Genomic DNA, 22,973 nt, shown 5'->3' with positions numbered 1-22,973 from the left:
GCAGGGGGACACAGGGAGACACAGAGAGTGGGGCAGAGAGACACAGAGACTGGGGCAGGGAGACACAGGGAGACACAGAGACTGGGGCAGGGGGACACAGGGAGACACAGAGACTGGGGCAGGGGGACACAGGGAGACACAGAGACTGGGGCAGGGGGACACAGGGAGACACAGAGACTGGGGCAGGGAGACACAGAGAGACACAGAGACTGGGGCAGGGGGACACAGGGAGACACAGAGAGTGGGGCAGGGAGACACAGAGAGACACAGAGACTGGGGCAGGGGGACATAGAGAGACACAGAGACTGGGGCAGGGAGACACAGAGACTGGGGCAGGGAGACACAGAGAGACACAGAGACTGGGGCAGGGAGACACAGAGAGTGAGGCAGGGAGACACAGAGACTGGGGCAGGGAGACACAGGGAGACACAGAGAGACACAGAGACTGGGGCAGGGAGACACAGGGGGACACAGAGACTGGGGCAGGGGGACACAGGGAGACACAGAGAGTGGGGCAGGGAGACACAGAGAGACACAGAGACTGGGGCAGGGAGACACAGGGAGAGACAGAGACTGGGGCAGGGAGACACAGAGAGAGACACAGAGACTGGGGCAGGGAGACACAGGGAGACACAGAGACTGGGGCAGGGAGACACAGAGAGAGACACAGAGAGTGGGGCAGGGAGACACAGAGAGACACAGAGACTGGGGCAGGGAGACACAGAGAGACACAGAGACTGGGGCAGGGAGACACAGAGAGACACAGAGACTGGGGCAGGGAGACACAGGGAGACACAGAGACTGGGGTAGGGAGACACAGAGACACAGAGACTGGGGCAGGGAGACACAGGGAGACACAGAGAGTGGGGCAGGGAGACACAGAGAGACACAGAGACTGGGGCAGGGAGACACAGAGAGACACAGAGACTGGGTCAGGGAGACACAGGGAGACACAGAGACTGGGTCAGGGAGACACAGAGACTGGGGCAGGGGGACACAGGGAGACACAGAGAGTGGGGCAGGGAGACACAGAGAGACACAGAGACTGGGGCAGGGGGACACAGGGAGACACAGAGACTGGGGCAGGGAGACACAGGGAGACACAGAGACTGGGGCAGGGAGACACAGAGACTGGGGCAGGGAGACACAGGGAGACACAGACACTGGGGCAGGGAGACACAGAGAGACACAGAGACTGGGGCAGGGGGACACAGGGAGACACAGAGAGTGGGGCAGGGAGACACAGAGAGACACAGAGACTGGGGCAGGGGGACACAGTGAGACACAGAGACTGGGGCAGGGAGACACAGGGAGACACAGAGACTGGGGCAGGGAGACACAGAGACTGGGGCAGGGAGACACAGGGAGACACAGACACTGGGGCAGGGAGACACAGAGAGACACAGAGACTGGGGCAGGGGGACACAGGGAGACACAGAGACTGGGGCAGGGAGACACAGGGAGACACAGAGACTGGGGCAGGGAGACACAGAGAGACACAGAGACTGGGGCAGGGAGACACAGAGAGACACAGTGACTGGGGCAGGGAGACACAGGGAGACACAGCGACTGGGGCAGGGAGACACAGAGACTGGGGCAGGGGGTCACAGGGAGACACAGAGACTGGGGCAGGGGGACACAGGGAGACACAGAGACTGGGGCAGGGGGACACAGGGAGACACAGAGACTGGGGAAGGGGGACACAGGGAGACACAGAGACTGGGGCAGGGATTCACAGAGAGACACAGAGACTGGGGCAGGGGGACACAGGGAGACACAGAGAGTGGGGCAGGGAGACACAGAGAGACACAGAGACTGGGGCAGGGGGACACAGAGAGACACAGAGACTGGGGCAGGGAGACACAGGGAGACACAGAGACTGGGGCAGGGAGACACAGGGAGACACAGAGACTGGGGCAGGGAGACACAGAGAGACACAGAGACTGGGGCAGGGAGACACAGAGACTGGGGCAGGGAGACACAGAGAGACACAGAGACTGGGGCAGGGGGACACAGGGAGACACAGAGAGTGGGGCAGGGAGACACAGAGAGACACAGAGACTGGGGCAGGGGGACACAGGGAGACACAGAGAGTGGGGCAGGGAGACAGAGACTGGGGCAGGGAGACACAGAGAGACACAGAGACTGGGGCAGGAAGACACAGGGAGACACAGAGACTGGGGCACGGAGACACAGAGAGACACAGAGACTGGGGCAGGGAGACACAGGGAGACACAGAGACTGGGGCAGGGGGACACAGGGAGACACAGAGAGTGGGGCAGGGAGACACAGAGACTGGGGCAGGGAGACACAGAGAGACACAGAGACCGGGGCAGGGAGACACAGAGAGACACAGAGACTGGGGCAGGGGGACACAGAGAGACACAGAGACTGGGGCAGGGAGACACAGAGAGACACAGAGACTGGGGCAGGGAGACACAGAGAGACACAGAGACTGGGGCTGGGAGACACAGAGAGACACAGTGACTGGGGCAGGGGGACACAGAGAGACACAGAGACTGGGGCAGGGAGACACAGAGAGACACAGAGACTGGGGCAGGGAGACACAGAGAGACACAGAGACTGGGGCAGGGAGACACAGGGAGACACAGAGACTGGGGCAGGGAGACACAGGGAGACACAGAGACTGGGGCAGAGAGACACAGAGACTGGGGCAGGGAGACACAGAGAGACACAGAGATTGGGGCAGGGAGACACAGGGAGACACAGAGACTGGGGCAGGGAGACACAGAGAGACACAGAGACTGGGGCAGGGAGACACAGAGAGACACAGAGACTGGGGCAGGGAGACACAGAGATACACAGAGACTGGGGCAGGGAGACACAGAGAGAGACAGAGACTGGGGCAGGGAGACACAGGGAGACACAGAGACTGGGGCAGGGAGACACAGAGACTGGGGCAGGGAGACACAGAGAGACACAGAGACTGGGGCAGGGAGACACTGAAAGACTGGGGCAGGGAGACACAGAGAGAGACACATAGACTGGGGCAGGGAGACACAGAGACTGGGGCAGGGAGACACAGGGAGACACAGAGACTGGGGCAGGGAGACACAGAGACTGGGGCAGGGAGATACAGAGAGACACAGTGACTGGGGCAGGGAGACACAGGGAGACTCAGAGACTGGGGCAGGGAGACACAGGGAGACACAGAGAGTGGGGCAGGGAGACACAGAGAGACAGAGAGACTGGGGCAGGGAGACACAGAGAGACACAGAGACTGGGGCAGGGAGACACAGGGAGACACAGAGACTGGGGCAGGGAGACACAGAGAGACACAGAGACTGGGGCAGGGAGACACAGAGAGACACAGAGAGTGGGGCAGGGAGACACAGAGAGACACAGAGACTGGGGCAGGGAGACACAGAGAGAGACACAGAGACTGGGGCAGGGAGACACAGAGAGTGGGGCAGGGAGACACAGAGAGACACAGAGAGTGGGGCAGGGAGACACAGAGAGACACAGAGACTGGGGCAGGGAGACACAGAGAGTGGGGCAGGGAGACACAGAGAGACACAGAGACTGGGGCAGGGAGACACAGAGAGACACAGAGACTGGGGCAGGGAGACACAGAGAGTGGGGCAGGGAGACACAGAGAGACACAGAGGCTGGGGCAGGGAGACACAGGGAGGCACAGAGACTGGGGCAGGGGGACACAGAGAGACACAGAGACTGGGGCAGGGAGACACAGAGAGTCGCAGAGACTGGGGCAGGGAGACAGAGGGAGACACAGAGACTGGGGCAGGGGGACACAGGGAGACACAGAGACTGGGGCAGGGAGACACAGGGAGACACAGAGACTGGGGCAGGGAAGCACAGAGACTGGGGCAGGGAGACACTGAGAGAGACAGAGACTGGGGCAGGGAGACAGAGAGAGAGACAGAGACTGGGGCAGGGGGACACAGGGAGACACAGAGACTGGGGCAGGGAGACACAGAGAGACACAGAGACTGGGGCAGGGCGACACAGAGAGACACAGAGACTGGGGCAGGGAGACACAGGGAGACACAGAGACTGGGTCAGGGAGACACAGAGAGACACAGAGACTGGGGCAGGGAGACACAGAGACTGGGGCAGGGAGACACAGAGAGACACAGAGAGTGGGGCAGGGAGACACAGGGAGACACAGAGACTGGGGCAGGGAGACACAGAGAGACACAGAGACTGGGGCAGGGAGACACAGGGAGACACAGAGAGTGGGGCAGGGAGACACAGAGACTGGGGCAGAGAGACACAGGGAGACACAGAGACTGGGGCAGGGGGACACAGGGAGACACAGAGACTGAGGCAGGGAGACACAGGGAGACACAGAGACTGGGGCAGAGAGACACAGGGAGACACAGAGACTGGGGAAGGGAGACACAGGGAGACACAGAGACTGGGGAAGGGAGACACAGAGAGACACAGAGACTGGGGCAGGGAGACACAGGGAGACACAGAGACTGGGGCAGGGGGACACAGAGAGAGACAGAGACTGGGGCAGGGAGACACAAAGAGACACAGAGAGTGGGGCAGAGAGACACAGAGACTGGGGCAGGGAGACACAGAGAGACACAGAGACTGGGGCAGGGGGACACAGAGAGACACAGAGACTGGGGCAGGGAGACACAGAGAGAGACAGAGACTGGGGCAGGGAGACACAGAAACTGGGGCAGGGAGACACAGGGAGACACAGAGACTGGGGAAGGGAAACACAGAGAGACACAGAGACTGGGGAAGGGAAACACAGAGAGACACAGAGACTGGGGCAGGGGGACACAGGGAGACACAGAGACTGAGGCAGGGAGACACAGGGAGACACAGAGACTGGGGCAGAGAGACACAGGGAGACACAGAGACTGGGGCAGGGAGACACAGGGAGACACAGAGACTGGGGAAGGGAGACACAGAGAGACACAGAGACTGGGGCAGGGGGACACAGAGATAGACAGAGACTGGGGCAGGGAGACACAAAGAGACACAGAGAGTGGGGCAGAGAGACACAGAGAGACACAGAGACTGGGGCAGGGAGACACAGAGAGACACAGAGACTGGGGCAGGGGGACACAGAGAGACACAGAGACTGGGGCAGGGAGACACAGAGAGAGACACAGAGACTGGGGCAGAGAGAGACAGAGAGACACAGAGACTGGGGCAGGGAAACACAGGGAGACACAGAGACTGGGGCAGGGAGACACAGAGAGACACAGAGACTGGGGCAGGGAGACACAGAGAGACACAAAGACTGGGGCAGGGAGACACAGGGAGACACAGAGACTGGGGCAGGGAGACACAGAGAGACACAGAGACTGGGGCAGAGAGACACAGAGAGACACACAGACTGGGGCAGGGAGACACAGAGAGACACAGAGACTGGGGCAGGGAGACACAGAGAGACACAGAGACTGGGGCAGAGAGACACAGAGAGACACAGAGACTGGGGAAGGGAGACACAGAGAGACACAGAGACTGGGGCAGAGAGACACAGAGAGACACAGAGACTGGGGCAGGGAGACACAGAGACTGGGTCAGGGAGACACAGAGAGACACAGAGACTGGGGCAGGGAGACACAGAGACTGGGGCAGGGAGACACAGAGAGACACAGAGAGTGGGGCAGGGAGACACAGGGAGACACAGAGACTGGGGCAGGGGGACACAGAGAGACACAGACACTGGGGCAGGGAGACACAGAGAGACACAGAGACTGGGGCAGGGAGACACAGGGAGACACAGAGACTGGGGCAGGGAGACACAGAGAGACACAGAGACTGGGGCAGGGAGACACAGAGACTGGGGCAGGGAGACACAGAGAGACAGAGAGAGTGGGGCAGGGAGACACAGGGAGACACAGAGACTGGGGCAGGGGGACACAGAGAGACACAGACACTGGGGCAGGGAGACACAGAGAGACACAGAGACTGGGGCAGGGAGACACAGGGAGACACAGAGACTGGGGCAGGGAGACACAGAGAGAGAGACAGAGACTGGGGCAGGGAGACACAGGGAGACACAGAGACTGGGGCAGGGAGACACAGGGAGACACAGAGACTGGGGCAGGGAGACACAGAGAGACACAGAGACTGGGGCAGGGAGACACAGAGAGACACAGAGACTGGGGCAGGGAGACAGAGAGAGAGACACAGAGACTGGGGCAGAGAGAGACAGAGAGACACAGAGACTGGGGCAGGGAGACACAGGGAGACACAGAGACTGGGGCAGGGAGACACAGGGAGACACAGAGACTGGGGCAGGGAGACACAGGGAGACACAGAGACTGGGGCAGGGAGACACAGAGAGACACAGAGACTGGGGCAGGGAGACACAGAGAGACACAGAGACTGGGGCAGGGAGACACAGAGAGACACAGAGACTGGGGCAGGGAGACACAGGGAGACACAGAGACTGGGGCAGAGAGACACAGAGAGACACACAGACTGGGGCAGGGAGACACAGAGAGACACAGAGACTGGGGCAGGGAGACACAGAGAGACACAGAGACTGGGGCAGCTAGACATAGAGAGACACAGAGACTGGGGCAGGGAGACACAGAGAGACACAGAGACTGGGGCAGAGAGACACAGAGAGACACAGAGACTGGGGCAGGGAGACACAGGGAGACACAGAGACTGGGGCAGAGAGACACAGAGAGACACACAGACTGGGGCAGGGAGACACAGAGAGACACAGAGACTGGGGCAGGGAGACACAGAGAGACACAGAGACTGGGGCAGAGAGACACAGAGAGACACAGAGACTGGGGCAGGGAGACACAGAGAGACACAGAGACTGGGGCAGAGAGACACAGAGAGACACAGAGACTGGGGCAGGGAGACACAGGGAGACACAGAGACTGGGTCAGGGAGACACAGAGAGACACAGAGACTGGGGCAGGGAGACACAGAGACTGGGGCAGGGTGACACAGAGAGACACAGAGAGTGGGGCAGGGAGACACAGAGACTGGGGCAGGGGGACACAGAGAGATACAGACACTGGGGCAGGGAGACACAGAGAGACACAGAGACTGGGGCAGGGAGACACAGGGAGACACAGAGACTGGGGCAGGGAGACACAGAGAGACACAGAGACTGGGGCAGGGAGACACAGAGACTGGGGCAGGGAGACACAGAGAGACACAGAGACTGGGGCAGGGGGACACAGAGAGACACAGAGACTGGGGCAGGGAGACACAGAGACTGGGGCAGGGAGACACAGAGAGACACAGAGAGTGGGGCAGGGAGACACAGAGACTGGGGCAGGGAGACACAGAGAGACACAGAGACTGGGGCAGGGAGACACAGGGAGACACAGAGACTGGGGCAGGGAGACACAGAGAGACACAGAGACTGGGGCAGAGAGACACAGAGAGACACAGAGACTGGGGCAGGGAGACACAGAGACTGGGTCAGGGAGACACAGAGAGACACAGAGACTGGGGCAGGGAGACACAGAGAGTGGGGCAGGGAGACACAGGGAGACACAGAGACTGGGGCAGGGGGACACAGAGAGACACAGACACTGGGGCAGGGAGACACAGAGAGACACAGAGACTGGGGCAGGGAGACACAGGGAGACACAGAGACTGGGGCAGGGAGACACAGAGAGACACAGAGACTGGGGCAGGGAGACACAGAGACTGGGGCAGGGAGACACAGAGAGACAGAGAGAGTGGGGCAGGGAGACACAGGGAGACACAGAGACTGGGGCAGGGGGACACAGAGAGACACAGACACTGGGGCAGGGAGACACAGAGAGACACAGAGACTGGGGCAGGGAGACACAGGGAGACACAGAGACTGGGGCAGGGAGACACAGAGAGAGAGACAGAGACTGGGGCAGGGAGACACAGGGAGACACAGAGACTGGGGCAGGGAGACACAGGGAGACACAGAGACTGGGGCAGGGAGACACAGAGAGACACAGAGACTGGGGCAGGGAGACACAGAGAGACACAGAGACTGGGGCAGGGAGACAGAGAGAGAGACACAGAGACTGGGGCAGAGAGAGACAGAGAGACACAGAGACTGGGGCAGGGAGACACAGGGAGACACAGAGACTGGGGCAGGGAGACACAGGGAGACACAGAGACTGGGGCAGGGAGACACAGGGAGACACAGAGACTGGGGCAGGGAGACACAGAGAGACACAGAGACTGGGGCAGGGAGACACAGAGAGACACAGAGACTGGGGCAGGGAGACACAGAGAGACACAGAGACTGGGGCAGGGAGACACAGGGAGACACAGAGACTGGGGCAGAGAGACACAGAGAGACACACAGACTGGGGCAGGGAGACACAGAGAGACACAGAGACTGGGGCAGGGAGACACAGAGAGACACAGAGACTGGGGCAGCTAGACATAGAGAGACACAGAGACTGGGGCAGGGAGACACAGAGAGACACAGAGACTGGGGCAGAGAGACACAGAGAGACACAGAGACTGGGGCAGGGAGACACAGGGAGACACAGAGACTGGGGCAGAGAGACACAGAGAGACACACAGACTGGGGCAGGGAGACACAGAGAGACACAGAGACTGGGGCAGGGAGACACAGAGAGACACAGAGACTGGGGCAGAGAGACACAGAGAGACACAGAGACTGGGGCAGGGAGACACAGAGAGACACAGAGACTGGGGCAGAGAGACACAGAGAGACACAGAGACTGGGGCAGGGAGACACAGGGAGACACAGAGACTGGGTCAGGGAGACACAGAGAGACACAGAGACTGGGGCAGGGAGACACAGAGACTGGGGCAGGGTGACACAGAGAGACACAGAGAGTGGGGCAGGGAGACACAGGGAGACACAGAGACTGGGGCAGGGGGACACAGAGAGATACAGACACTGGGGCAGGGAGACACAGAGAGACACAGAGACTGGGGCAGGGAGACACAGGGAGACACAGAGACTGGGGCAGGGAGACACAGAGAGACACAGAGACTGGGGCAGGGAGACACAGAGACTGGGGCAGGGAGACACAGAGAGACACAGAGACTGGGGCAGGGGGACACAGAGAGACACAGAGACTGGGGCAGGGAGACACAGAGACTGGGGCAGGGAGACACAGAGAGACACAGAGAGTGGGGCAGGGAGACACAGAGACTGGGGCAGGGAGACACAGAGAGACACAGAGACTGGGGCAGGGAGACACAGGGAGACACAGAGACTGGGGCAGGGAGACACAGGGAGACACAGAGACTGGGGCAGGGGGACACAGAGAGACACAGAGACTGGGGCAGGGAGACACAGAGAGAGACAGAGACTGGGGCAGGGAGACACCGGGAGACACAGAGAGTGGGGCAGGGAGACACAGAGAGAGAGACAGAGACTGGGGCAGGGAGACACAGGGAGACACAGAGACTGGGGCAGGGAGACACAGGGAGACACAGAGACTGGGGCAGAGAGACACAGAGAGACACAGAGACTGGGGCAGGGAGACACAGAGAGACACAGAGACTGGGGCAGGGAGACACAGGGAGACACAGAGACTGGGGCAGGGAGACACAGGGAGACACAGACTGGGGCAGGGAGACACAGAGAGACACAGAGACTGGGGCAGGAAGACACAGAGAGACACAGAGACTGGGTCAGGGAGACACAGAGAGACACAGAGACTGGGGCAGGGAGACACAGAGACTGGGGCAGGGAGACACAGAGAGACACAGAGAGTGGGGCAGGGAGACACAGGGAGACACAGAGACTGGGGCAGGGGGACACAGAGAGACACAGAGACTGGGGCAGGGAGACACAGAGAGACACAGAGACTGGGGCAGGGAGACACAGGGAGACACAGAGACTGGGGCAGGGGGACACAGGGAGACACTGAGAGACTGGGGCAGGGAGACACAGAGAGAGAGACAGAGACTGGGGCAGGGGGACACAGAGAGACACAGAGACTGGGGCAGGGGGACACAGGGAGACACTGAGAGACTGGGGCAGGGAGACACAGAGAGAGAGACAGAGACTGGGGCAGGGGGACACAGAGAGACACAGAGACTGGGGCAGGGAGACACAGAGACTGGGGCAGGGAGACACAGAGAGACACAGAGACTGGGGCAGGGAGACACAGAGACACAGAGACTGGGGCAGGGAGACACAGGGAGACACAGAGACTGGGGAAGGGAGACACAGGGAGACACAGAGACTGGGGAAGGGAGACACAGAGAGACACAGAGACTGGGGCAGGGAGACACAGGGAGACACAGAGACTGGGGCAGGGAGACACAAAGAGACACAGAGAGTGGGGCAGAGAGACACAGAGAGACACAGAGACTGGGGCAGGGAGACACAGAGAGACACAGAGACTGGGGCAGGGGGACACAGAGAGACACAGAGACTGGGGCAGGGAGACACAGAGAGAGACAGAGACTGGGGCAGGGAGACACAGAGACTGGGGCAGGGAGACACAGGGAGACACAGAGACTGGGGCAGGGAGACACAGGGAGACACAGAGACTGGGGCAGGGAGACACAGGGAGACACAGAGACTGGGGAAGGGAAACACAGAGAGACACAGAGACTGGGGCAGGGGGACACAGGGAGACACAGAGACTGAGGCAGGGAGACACAGGGAGACACAGAGACTGGGGCAGAGAGACACAGGGAGACACAGAGACTGGGGAAGGGAGACACAGGGAGACACAGAGACTGGGGAAGGGAGACACAGAGAGACACAGAGAGTGGGGCAGAGAGACACAGAGAGACACAGAGACTGGGGCAGGGAGACACAGAGAGACACAGAGACTGGGGCAGGGGGACACAGAGAGACACAGAGACTGGGGCAGGAAGACAGAGAGAGAGACACAGAGACTGGGGCAGAGAGAGACAGAGAGACACAGAGACTGGGGCAGGGAGACACAGGGAGACATAGAGACTGGGGCAGGGAGACACAGAGAGACACAGAGACTGGGGCAGAGAGAAACAGAGAGACACAGAGACTGGGGCAGGGAGACACAAAGAGACACAGAGACTGGGGCAGAGAGACACAGAGAGACACAGAGACTGGGGCAGAGAGACACAGAGAGACACAGAGACTGGGGCAGGGAGACACAGAGAGACACAGAGACTGGGGCAGGGAGACACAGAGAGACACGAAGTCTGGGGCAGAGGGACACAGAGAGACACAGAGACTGGGGCAGGGAGACACAGAGAGACACTGAGAGACTGGGGCAGGGAGACACAGAGAGAGAGACAGAGACTGGGGCAGGGGGACACAGAGAGACACTGAGAGACTGGGGCAGGGAGACACAGAGAGACACAGAGACTGGGGCAGGGGGACACAGGGAGACACTGAGAGACTGGGGCAGGGAGACACAGAGAGAGAGACAGAGACTGGGGCAGGGGGACACAGAGAGACACAGAGACTGGGGCAGGGAGACACAGAGAGACACAGAGACTGGGGCAGAGAGACACAGAGAGACACAGAGACTGGGGCAGGGAGACACAGGGAGACACAGAGACTGGGTCAGGGAGACACAGAGAGACACAGAGACTGGGGCAGGGAGACACAGAGACTGGGGCAGGGATACACAGAGAGACACAGAGAGTGGGGCAGGGAGACACAGGGAGACACAGAGACTGGGGCAGGGGGACACAGAGAGACACAGACACTGGGGCAGGGAGACACAGAGAGACACAGAGACTGGGGCAGGGAGACACAGAGACTGGGGCAGGGAGACACAGAGAGACACAGAGACTGGGGCAGGGAGACACAGAGACTGGGGCAGGGAGACACAGAGAGACACAGAGACTGGGGCAGGGAGACACAGGGAGACACAGAGACTGGGGCAGGGGGACACAGGGAGACACAGAGACTGGGGAAGGGAGACACAGGGAGAAACAGAGACTGGGGAAGGGAGACACAGAGAGACACAGAGACTGGGGCAGGGAGACACAGAGAGAGACACAGAGACTGGGGCAGGGAGACACAGGGAGACACAGAGACTGGGGCAGGGAGACACAGGGAGACACAGAGACTGGGGAAGGGAGACACAGAGAGACACAGAGACTGGGGCAGGGAGACACAGGGAGACACAGAGACTGGGGCAGAGAGACACAGGGAGACACAGAGACTGGGGAAGGGAGACACAGGGAGAAACAGAGACTGGGGAAGGGAGACACAGAGAGACACAGAGACTGGGGCAGGGGGACACAGAGAGAGACAGAGACTGGGGCAGGGAGACACAAAGAGACACAGAGAGTGGGGCAGAGAGACACAGAGAGACACAGAGACTGGGGCAGGGAGACAGAGAGACACAGAGACTGGGGCAGGGAGACACAGAGACTGGGGCAGGGAGACACAGAGAGACACAGAGAGTGGGGCAGGGAGACACAGGGAGACACAGAGACTGGGGCAGGGGGACACAGAGAGACACAGAGACTGGGGCAGGGAGACACAGAGAGAGACAGAGACTGGGGCAGGGAGACACAGGGAGACACAGAGACTGGGGCAGGGAGACACAGAGAGAGAGACAGAGACTGGGGCAGGGAGACACAGGGAGACACAGAGACTGGGGCAGGGAGACACAGGGAGACACAGAGACTGGGGCAGGGAGACACAGGGAGACACAGAGACTGGGGCAGAGAGACACAGAGAGACACAGAGACTGGGGCAGAGAGACACAGAGACTGGGGCAGGGATACACAGGGAGACACAGAGACTGGGGCAGAGAGACACAGAGAGACACAGAGACTGGGGCAGGAAGACACAGGGAGACACAGAGAGACACAGAGACTGGGGCAGGGAGACACAGAGACTGGGGCAGGGAGACACAGAGAGACACAGAGACTGGGGCAGGGAGACACAGGGAGACACAGAGAGTGGGGCAGGGAGACACAGGGAGACACTGAGAGACTGGGGCAGGGAGACACAGAGAGAGAGACAGAGACTGGGGCAGGGGGACACAGAGAGACACTGAGAGACTGGGGCAGGGAGACACAGAGAGACACAGAGACTGGGGCAGGGGGACACAGGGAGACACTGAGAGACTGGGGCAGGGAGACACAGAGAGAGAGACAGAGACTGGGGCAGGGGGACACAGAGAGACACAGAGACTGGGGCAGGGAGACACAGAGAGACACAGAGACTGGGGCAGGGAGACACAGAGACACAGAGACTGGGGCAGGGAGACACAGGGAGACACAGAGACTGGGGCAGGGAGACACAGGGAGACACAGATACTGGGGCAGGGAGACACAGAGAGTGGGGCAGGGAGACACAGAGAGACACAGAGACTGGGGCAGGGAGACACAGGGAGACACAGAGACTGGGGCAGGGAGACACAGAGAGACACAGAGACTGGGGCAGGGAGACACAGGGAGACACAGAGACTGGGGCAGGGGGACACAGAGAGACTCAGAGACTGGGGCAGGGAGACACAGAGAGACACAGAGACTGGGGCAGGGAGACACAGGGAGACACAGAGACTGGGGCAGGGAGACACAGAGAGAGAGACAGAGACTGGGGCAGGGAGACACAGGGAGACACAGAGACTGGGGCAGGGAGACACAGGGAGAGACACAGAGACTGGGGCAGGGAGACACAGAGAGACACAGAGACTGGGGCAGGGAGACACAGAGAGAGGCACAGAGACTGGGGCAGGGAGACACAGAGAGACACAGAGACTGGGGCAGGGAGACACAGAGAGACACAGAGAGACACAGAGAGACACAGAGACTGGGGCAGGGTGACACAGGGAGACACAGAGACTGGGGCAAGGAGACACAGAGAGACACAGAGACTGGGGCAGAGAGACACAGAGAGACACCGAGAGGTTGGTAATGGGTGACACTGGGGCTGTTGTCGGGTTATAAATATTTACCAGTGACTAAATGAATGCGAGATTCATACCGGGCTGAGTCAAACTGACTCTGGCTCTTTGTGAAATGTGGAGAATATATTCCCCAGTGTGACACAAAAGGTTTCACTGACCCACTCAAACATTCCTTTCAATGGACAGTTTGATAGGTGGAGCCTGGAAGACACTCACCTCTTGTTCCTGAGTAGTGACCCGCTTGTCCTTTCCAAGCCGGGACATTTTGGACCGGCTCACTCGCACATCTGTAACAACGGATCCTAAAACAGCATAACGCCAGAATCACAACGAGGGCAGCAGGTACTGGGATGGTCAGTGCTGAGAGAGCAGCAGGTACTGGGATGGTCAGTGCTGAGGGAGCAGCAGGTACGGGGATGGTCAGTGCTGAGAGAGCAGCAGGTACTGGGATGGTCAGTGCTGAGAGAGCAGCAGGTACTGGGATGGTCAGTGCTGAGGGAGCAGCAGGTACTGGGATGGTCAGTGCTGAGGAAGGAGCAGGTACGGGGATGGTCAGTGCTGAGGGAGGAGCAGGTACTGGGATGGTCAGTGCTGTGGGAGGCGCAGATACGGGGATGGTCAGTGCTGAGGGAGCAGCAGGTACGGGGATGGTCAGTGCTGAGGGAGCAGCAGGGACGGGGATGGTCAGTGCTGAGGGAGGAGCAGGTACTGGGATGGTCAGTGCTGTGGGAGGCGCAGATACGGGGATGGTCAGTGCTGAGGGAGGAGCAGGTACGGGGATGGTCAGTGCTGAGGAAGGCGCAGGTACGGGGATGGTCAGTGCTGAGAGAGCAGCAGGTACGGGGATGGTCAGTGCTGAGGGAGGAGCAGGTACGGGGATGGTCAGTGCTGAGGGAGGAGCAGGTACAGGGATGGTCAGTGCTGAGGGAGCAGCAGGTACGGGGATGGTCAGTGCTGAGGGAGGCGCAGGTACTGGGATGGTCAGTGCTGAGGGAGCAGCAGGTACGGGGATGGTCAGTGCTGAGGGAGCAGCAGGTACTGGGATGGTCAGTGCTGAGGGAGCAGCAGGTACGGGGATGGTCAGTGCTGAGGTAGCAGCAGGTACGGGGATGGTCAGTGCTGAGGGAGGCGCAGGTACTGGGATGGTCAGTGCTGAGGGAGGAGCAGGTACGGGGATGGTCAGTGCTGAGGGAGGAGCAGGTACGGGGATGGTCAGTGCTGAGGGAGCAGCAGGTACGGGGATGGTCAGTGCTGAGGGAGGAGCAGGTACGGGGATGGTCAGTGCTGTGGGAACAGCAGGTACGGGGATGGTCAGTGCTGAGGGAGCAGCAGGTACGGGGATGGTCAGTGCTGAGGGAGCAGCACGTACTGGGATGGTCAGTGCTGAGGGAGCAGCAGGTACGGGGATGGTCAGTGCTGAGGGAGCAGCACGTACTGGGATGGTCAGTGCTGAGGGAGCAGCAGGTACGGGGATGGTCAGTGCTGAGGGAGCAGCAGGTACTGGGATGGTCAGTGCTGAGGGAGGAGCAGGTACGGGGATGGTCAGTGCTGAGGGACCAGCAGATACGGGGATGGTCAGTGCTGAGGGACCAGCAGATACGGGGATGGTCAGTGCTGAGGGAGGAGCAGGTACGGGGATGGTCAGTGCTGAGGGACCAGCAGATACGGGGATGGTCAGTGCTGAGGGACCAGCAGGTACAGGGATGGTCAGTGCTGAGGGAGCAGCAGGTACTGGGATGGTCAGTGCTGAGGGAACAGCAGGTACGGAGATGGTCAGCGCTGTGGGAGACGCAGATACGGGGATGGTCAGTGCTGAGGGACCAGCAGGTCCAGGGATGGTCAGTGCTGAGGGAGCAGCAGGTACTGGGATGGTCAGTGCTGAGGGAACAGCAGGTACTGGGATGGTCAGTGCTGAGGGAGCAGCAGGTACGGGGATGGTCAGCGCTGTGGGAGACGCAGATACGGGGATGGTCAGTGCTGAGGGAGGAGCAGGTACTGGGATGGTCAGTGCTGAGGGAGGAGCAGGTACGGGGATGGTCAGTGCTGAGGGAACAGCAGGTACGGGGATGGTCAGTGCTGTGGGAGACGCAGATACGGGGATGGTCAGTGCTGAGGGAACAGCAGGTACGGGGATGGTCAGCGCTGTGGGAGACGCAGATACGGGGATGGTCAGTGCTGAGGGAGGAGCAGGTACGGGGATGGTCAGTGCTGAGGGAACAGCAGGTACGGGGATGGTCAGTGCTGAGGGAACAGCAGGTACTGGGATGGTCAGTGCTGAGGGAGCAGCAGGTACGGGGATGGTTAGTGCTGAGGGAGCAGCAGGTACGGGGATGGTTAGTGCTGAGGGAGCAGCGGGTACGGGGATGGTCAGTGCTGAGGGAGGAGCAGGTAATGGGATGGTCAGTGCTGAGGGAGGCGCAGGTACGGGGATGGTCAGTGCTGAGGGAGGAGCAGGTACGGGGATGGTCAGTGCTGAGGGAGGAGCAGGTAATGGGATGGTCAGTGCTGAGGGAGGCGCAGGTACGGGGATGGTCAGTGCTGAGGGAGGAGCAGGTACGGGGATGGTCAGTGCTGAGGGAGGAGCAGGTAATGGGATGGTCAGTGCTGAGGGAGGCGCAGGTACGGGGATGGTCAGTGCTGAGGGAGGAGCAGGTACTGGGATGGTCAGTGCTGAGGGAGGAGCAGGTACTGGGATGGTCAGTGCTGAGGGAGGAGCAGGTAATGGGATGGTCAGTGCTGAGGGAGCCGCAGGTACGGGGATGGTCAGTGCTGAGGGAGGAGCAGGTACTGGGATGGTCAGTGCTGAGGGAGGAGCAGGTACTGGGATGGTCAGTGCTGAGGGAGGAGCAGGTAATGGGATGGTCAGTGCTGAGGGAGCCGCAGGTACGGGGATGGTCAGTGCTGAGGGAGGAGCAGGTACGGGGATGGTCAGTGCTGAGGGAGCAGCAGGTACTGGGATGGTCAGTGCTGAGGGAGCAGCAGATAGGGGGATGGTCAGTGCTGAGGGAGCAGCAGGTACTGGGATGGTCAGTGCTGAGGGAGGCGCACGTACGGGGATGGTCAGTGCTGAGGGAGGAGCAGGTACTGGGATGGTCAGTGCTGAGGGAGCAGCAGGTACGGGGATGGTCAGTGCTGAGGGAGGAGCAGGTACGGGGATGGTCAGTGCTGAGGGAGCAGCAGGTACGGGGATGGTCAGTGCTGAGGGAGCAGCAGGTACGGGGATGGTCAGTGCTGAGGGAGCAGCACGTACTGGGATGGTCAGTGCTGAGGGAGCAGCAGGTACGGGGATGGTCAGTGCTGAGGGAGCAGCAGGTACTGGGATGGTCAGTGCTGAGGGAGGAGCAGGTACGGGGATGGTCAGTGCTGAGGGACCAGCAGATACGTGGATGGTCAGTGCTGAGGGACCAGCAGATACGGGGATGGTCAGTGCTGAGGGAGGAGCAGGTACGGGGATGGTCAGTGCTGAAGGACCAGCAGATACGGGGATGGTCAGTGCTGAGGGACCAGCAGGTACAGGGATGGTCAGTGCTGAGGGAGCAGCAGGTACTGGGATGGTCAGTGCTAAGGGAACAGCAGGTACGGAGATGGTCAGCGCTGTGGGAGACGCAGATACGGGGATGGTCAGTGCTGAGGGACCAGCAGGTCCAGGGATGGTCAGTGCTGAGGGAGCAGCAGGTACTGGGATGGTCAGTGCTGAGGGAACAGCAGGTACTGGGATGGTCAGTGCTGAGGGAGCAGCAGGTACGGGGATGGTCAGCGCTGTGGGAGACGCAGATACGGGGATGGTCAGTGCTGAGGGAGGAGCAGGTACTGGGATGGTCAGTGCTGAGGGAGGAGCAGGTACGGGGATGGTCAGTGCTGAGGGAACAGCAGGTACGGGGATGGTCAGTGCTGTGGGAGACGCAGATACGGGGATGGTCAGTGCTGAGGGAACAGCAGGTACGGGGATGGTCAGCGCTGTGGGAGACGCAGATACGGGGATGGTCAGTGCTGAGGGAGGAGCAGGTACGGGGATGGTCAGTGCTGAGGGAACAGCAGGTACGGGGATGGTCAGTGCTGAGGGAACAGCAGGTACTGGGATGGTCAGTGCTGAGGGAGCAGCAGGTACGGGGATGGTCAGTGCTGAGGGAGCAGCAGGTACGGGGATGGTCAGTGCTGAGGGAGCAGCAGGTAACTGGGATGGTCAGTGCTGAGGGAGGAGCATGTACTGGGATGGTCAGTGCTGAGGGAGCAGCAGGTACGGGGATGGTCAGTGCTGAGGGAGGAGCAGGTACGGGGATGGTCAGTGCTGAGGGAGGAGCAGGTACTGGGATGGTCAGTGCTGAGGGAGGAGCAGGTACGGGGATGGTCAGTCCTGAGGGAGCAGCAGGTACGGGGACGTTCGGTGCTGAGGGAGCAGCAGGTACGGGGATGGTTAGTGCTGAGGGAGCAGCGGGTACGGGGATGGTCAGTGCTGAGGGAGGAGCAGGTAATGGGATGGTCAGTGCTGAGGGAGGCGCAGGTACGGGGATGGTCAGTGCTGAGGGAGGAGCAGGTACGGGGATGGTCAGTGCTGAGGGAGGAGCAGGTAATGGGATGGTCAGTGCAGAGGGAGGCGCAGGTACGGGGATGGTCAGTGCTGAGGGAGGAGCAGGTACGGGCATGGTCAGTGCTGAGGGAGCAGCAGGTACTGGGATGGTCAGTGCTGAGGGAGGCGCACGTACGGGGATGGTCAGTGCTGAGGGATGAGCAGGTACGGGGATGGTCAGTGCTGAGGGAGGAGCAGGTACGGGCATGGTCAGTGCTGAGGGAGCAGCAGGTACTGGAATGGTCAGTGCTGAGGGACCAGCAGGTACGGGGATGGTCAGTGCTGAAGGAGGAGCAGGTACTGGGATGGTCGGTGCTGAGGGAGCAGCAGGTACTGTGATGGTCGGTGCTGAGGGAGGAGCAGGTACTGGGATGGTCAGTGCTGAGGGAGGAGCAGGTACTGGGATGGTCAGTGCTGAGGGAGCCGCAGGTACGGGGATGGTCAGTGCTGAGGGAGGAGCAGGTACGGGGATGGTCAGTGCTGAGGGAGCAGCAGGTACTGGGATGGTCAGTGCTGAGGGAGGCGCACGTACGGGGATGGTCAGTGCTGAGGGATGAGCAGGTACGGGGATGGTCAGTGCTGAGGGAGCAGCAGGTACTGGGATGGTCAGTGCTGAGGGAGCAGCAGATAGGGGGATGGTCAGTGCTGAGGGAGGCGCAGGTACGGGGATGGTCAGTGCTGAGGGAGCAGCAGGTACTGGGATGGTCAGTGCTGAGGGAGCAGCAGATACTGGGATGGTCAGTGCTGAGGGAGGCGCAGGTACGGGGATGGTCAGTGCTGAGGGAGCAGCAGCTACTGGGATGGCCAGTGCTGAGGGAGGCGCAGGTAGGGGGATGGTCAGTGCTGAGGGAGCAGCAGGGACTGGGATGGTCAGTGCTGAGGGAGCAGCAGGTACTGGGATGGTCAGTGCTGAGGGTGGAGAAGGTTCGGGGATGGTCAGTGCTGTGGGAGCAGAAGGCACGGGGATGGTCAGTGCTGAGGGAGCAGCAGGTACTGGGATGGTCAGTGCTGAGGGTGGAGAAGGTTCGGGGATGGTCAGTGCTGTGGGAGCAGAAGGCACGGGGATGGTCAGTGCTGAGGGAGCAGCAGGTACTGGGATGGTCAGTGCTGAGGGAGCAGCAGATACGGGGATGGTCAGTGCTGAGGGAGGCGCAGGTACGGGGATGGTCAGTGCTGAGGGAGCAGCAGCTACTGGGATGGCCAGTGCTGAGGGAGCAGCAGGTACTGGGATGTTCAGTGCTCTGGGAGCAGTAGGTACGGGGATGGTCAGTGCTGAGGGAGGAGTAGGTACTGGGATGGTCAGTGCTCTGGGAGGCGCAGGTACTGGGATGGTCAGTGCTGAGGGAGGCGCAGGTACTGGGATGGCCAGTGCTGAGGGTGGAGCAGGTACGGGGATGGTCAGTGCTGAGGGAGCAGCAGGTACTGGGATGGTCAGTGCTGAGGGAGGAGCAGGTACTGGGATGGTCAGTGCTGAGGGAGGAGCAGGTACCGGGATGGTCAGTGCTGAGGGAGCCGCAGGTACGAGGATGGTCAGTGCTGAGGGAGGAGCAGGTAATGGGATGGTCAGTGCTGAGGGAGGCGCAGGTACGGGGATGGTCAGTGCTGAGGGAGGAGCAGGTACGGGGATGGTCAGTGCTGAGGGTGGAGCAGGTACGGGGATGGTCAGTGCTGAGGGAGCAGCAGGTACTGGGATGGTCAGTGCTGAGGGAGGAGCAGGTACTGGGATGGTCAGTGCTGAGGGAGGAGCAGGTACGGGGATGGTCAGTCCTAAGGGAGCAGCAGGTACGGGGACGGTCGGTGCTGAGGGAGCAGCAGGTACGGGGATGGTCGGTGCTGAGGGAGCAGCAGGTACTGTGATGGTCGGTGCTGAGGGAGGAGCAGTTACTGGGATGGTCAGTGCTGAGGGAGGAGCAGGTACGGGGATGGTCAGTGCTGAGGTAGGAGCAGGTACGGGGATGGTCAGTGCTGAGGGAGGAGCAGGTACGGGGATGGTCAGTGCTGAGGGAGCAGCAGGTACGGGGATGGTCGGTGCTGAGGGAGCAGCAGGTACTGTGATGGTCGGTGCTGAGGGAGGAGCAGGTACGGGGATGGTCAGTGCTGAGGGAGCAGCAGGTACAGGGATGGTCAGTGCTGAGGGAGCAGCAGGTACAGGGATGGTCAGTGCTGAGGTAGCAGCAGGTACGGGGATGGTCAGTGCTGAGGGAGGAGCAGGTACGGGGATGGTCAGTGCTGAGGGAGCAGCAGGTACTGGGATGGTCAGTGCTGAGGGAGGCGCACGTACGGGGATGGTCAGTGCTGAGGGAGGAGCAGGTACGGGGATGGTCAGTGCTGAGGGAGCAGCAGGTACTGGGATGGTCACTGCTGAGGGAGCAGCAGATAGGGGGATGGTCAGTGCTGAGGGAGGTGCAGATACGGGGATGGTCAGTGCTGAGGGGGCAGCAGGTACGGGGATGGTCAGTGCTGAGGGAGGAGCAGGTACTGGGATGGTCAGTGCTGAGGGAGGAGCAGGTACTGGGATGGTCAGTGCTGAGGGAGCAGCAGATAGGGGGATGGTCAGTGCTGAGGGAGGTGCAGATACGGGGATGGTCAGTGCTGAGGGAGCAGTAGGTACTGGGATGGTCAGTGCTGAGGGTGGAGAAGGTACGGGGATGGTCAGTGCTGTGGGAGCAGAAGGCACGGGGATGGTCAGTGCTGAGGGACCAGCAGGTACTGGGATGGTCAGTGCTGAGGGAGCAGCAGGTACTGGGATGGTCAGTGCTGAGGGAGCAGCAGATACGGGGATGCTCAGTGCTGAGGGAGGCGCAGGTACGGGGATGGTCAGTGCTGAGGGAGCAGCAGGTACTGCGATGGTCAGTGCTCTGGGAGGCGCAGGTACTGGGATGGTCAGTGCTGTGGGAGGCGCAGGTACTGGGATGGTCAGTGCTGAGGGAGCAGCAGGTACTGAGATGGTCAGTGCTGAGGGAGGAGCAGGTACGGGGATGGTCAGTGCTGAGGGAGCAGCAGGTACTGGGATGGTCAGTGCTAAGGGAGCAGCAGGTACGGGGATGGTCAGTGCTGAGGGAGCAGCAGGTACTGAGATGGTCAGTGCTGAGGGAGGAGCAGGCACGGGGATGGTCAGTACTGAGGGAGCAGCAGGTACTGGGATGGTCAGTGCTAAGGGAGCAGCAGGTACTGGGATGGTCAGTGCTGAGGGAGGAGCAGGTACTGGGATGGTCAGTGCTGAGGGACTAGCAGCTACGGGGATGGTCAGTGCTGAGGGAGCAGCAGGTACGGGGATGGTCAGTGCTGAGGGAGCAGCAGGTACTGGGATGGTCAGTGCTGAGGGAGCCGCAGGTACTGGGATGGTCAGTGATGAGGGAGCAGCAGGTACTGGGATGGTCAGTGCTCTGGGAGGCGCAGGTACTGGGATGGTCAGTGCTGAGGGAGCAGCAGGTACGGGGATGGTCAGTGCTGAGGTAGCAGCAGGTACTGGGATGGTCAGTGCTGAGGGAGGAGCAGGTACCGGGATGGTAAGTGCTGAGGGAGCAGCAGGTACGGGGATGGTCAGTGCTGAGGGGGCAGCAGGTACTGGGATGGTCAGTGCTGAGGGACCAGCAGGTTCGGGGATGGTCAGTGCTGTGGGACGCGCAGGTACAGGGATGTTCAGTGCTGAGGGACCAGCAGGTACGGGGATGGTCAGTGCTGAGGGAGGAGCAGATACGGGGATGGTCAGTGCTGAGGGAGGAGCAGGTACGGGGATGGTCAGTGCTGAGGGAGGAGCAGGTACTGGGTTGGTCAATGCTGAGGGAGGAACAGGTACGGGGATGGTCAGTGCTGAGGAAGGAGCAGATACGGGGATGGTCAATGCTGAGGGAGGAGCAGGTACGGGGATGGTCAGTGCTGAGGGAGCAGCAGGTACGGGGATGGTCAGTGCTGAGGGAGGAGCAGGTACTGGGATGGTCAGTGCTGAGGGAGGAGCAGGTACTGGGATGGTCAGTGCTGAGGGAGGAGCAGGTACTGGGATGGTCAGTGCTGAGGGAGGAGCAGGTACTGGGATGGTCAGTGCTGAGGGAGGCGCAGGTACTGGGATGGTCAGTGCTGTGGGAGGCGCAGGTACTGGGATGGTCAGTGCTGAGGGAGCAGCAGGTACGGGGATGGTCAGTGCTGAGGGAGCAGCAGGTACGGGGATGGTCAGTGCTGAGGGAGGAGCAGGTACGGGGATGGTCAGTGCTGAGGGAGCAGCAGGTACTGGGATGGTCAGTGCTGAGGGAGGAGCAGGTACTGGGATGGTCAGTGCTGAGGGACCAGCAGGTACGGGGATGGTCAGTGTTGAGTGAGGCGCATGTACTGGGATGGTCAGTGCTGAGGGAGGAGCAGGTACTGGGACGGTCAGTGCTGAGGGACCAGCAGGTACAGGGATGGTCAGTGCTGAGGGATCAGCAGGTACAGGGATGGTCAATGCTGAGGGATCAGCAGGTACAGGGATGGTCAGTGCTGAGGTATCAGCAGGTATGGGGATGGTCAGTGCTGAGGGATGAGCAGGTACGGGGATGGTCAGTGCTGAGGGAGCCGCAGGTACGGGGATGGTCAATGCTGAGCGATCAGCAGGTACGGGGATGGTCGGTGCTGAGCGATCAGCAGGTACGGGGATGGTC

At 60.8% G+C, this 22,973-nt stretch overlaps 1 protein-coding gene across 1 annotated transcript in view; it reads right to left on the bottom strand.

The window, feature by feature from the left end:
* The window catches only part of LOC148135328 (leucine-rich repeat-containing protein 71-like), a 380,621-nt gene that overhangs the window by 45,379 nt on the left and 312,269 nt on the right, over nucleotides 1-22,973 (bottom strand). The window contains exon 8 of the mRNA XM_087985124.1: nucleotides 13,989-14,074. Within this exon, the coding sequence (XP_087841250.1) occupies nucleotides 13,989-14,074 (86 nt within the window). The remainder of the gene's footprint in view (nucleotides 1-13,988; nucleotides 14,075-22,973) is intronic.

The sequence above is a fragment of the Chiloscyllium plagiosum genome, unplaced genomic scaffold, assembly GCF_037043375.1.
Source record: "Chiloscyllium plagiosum isolate Xiang-an unplaced genomic scaffold, Cpla_swu_hap1 HiC_scaffold_50, whole genome shotgun sequence".
Taxonomy (NCBI): Eukaryota; Metazoa; Chordata; class Chondrichthyes; order Orectolobiformes; family Hemiscylliidae; genus Chiloscyllium; species Chiloscyllium plagiosum.
The sequence above is the reverse complement of the archived record's forward strand: the minus strand, read 5'-3'. Positions and strand labels throughout refer to the sequence as shown.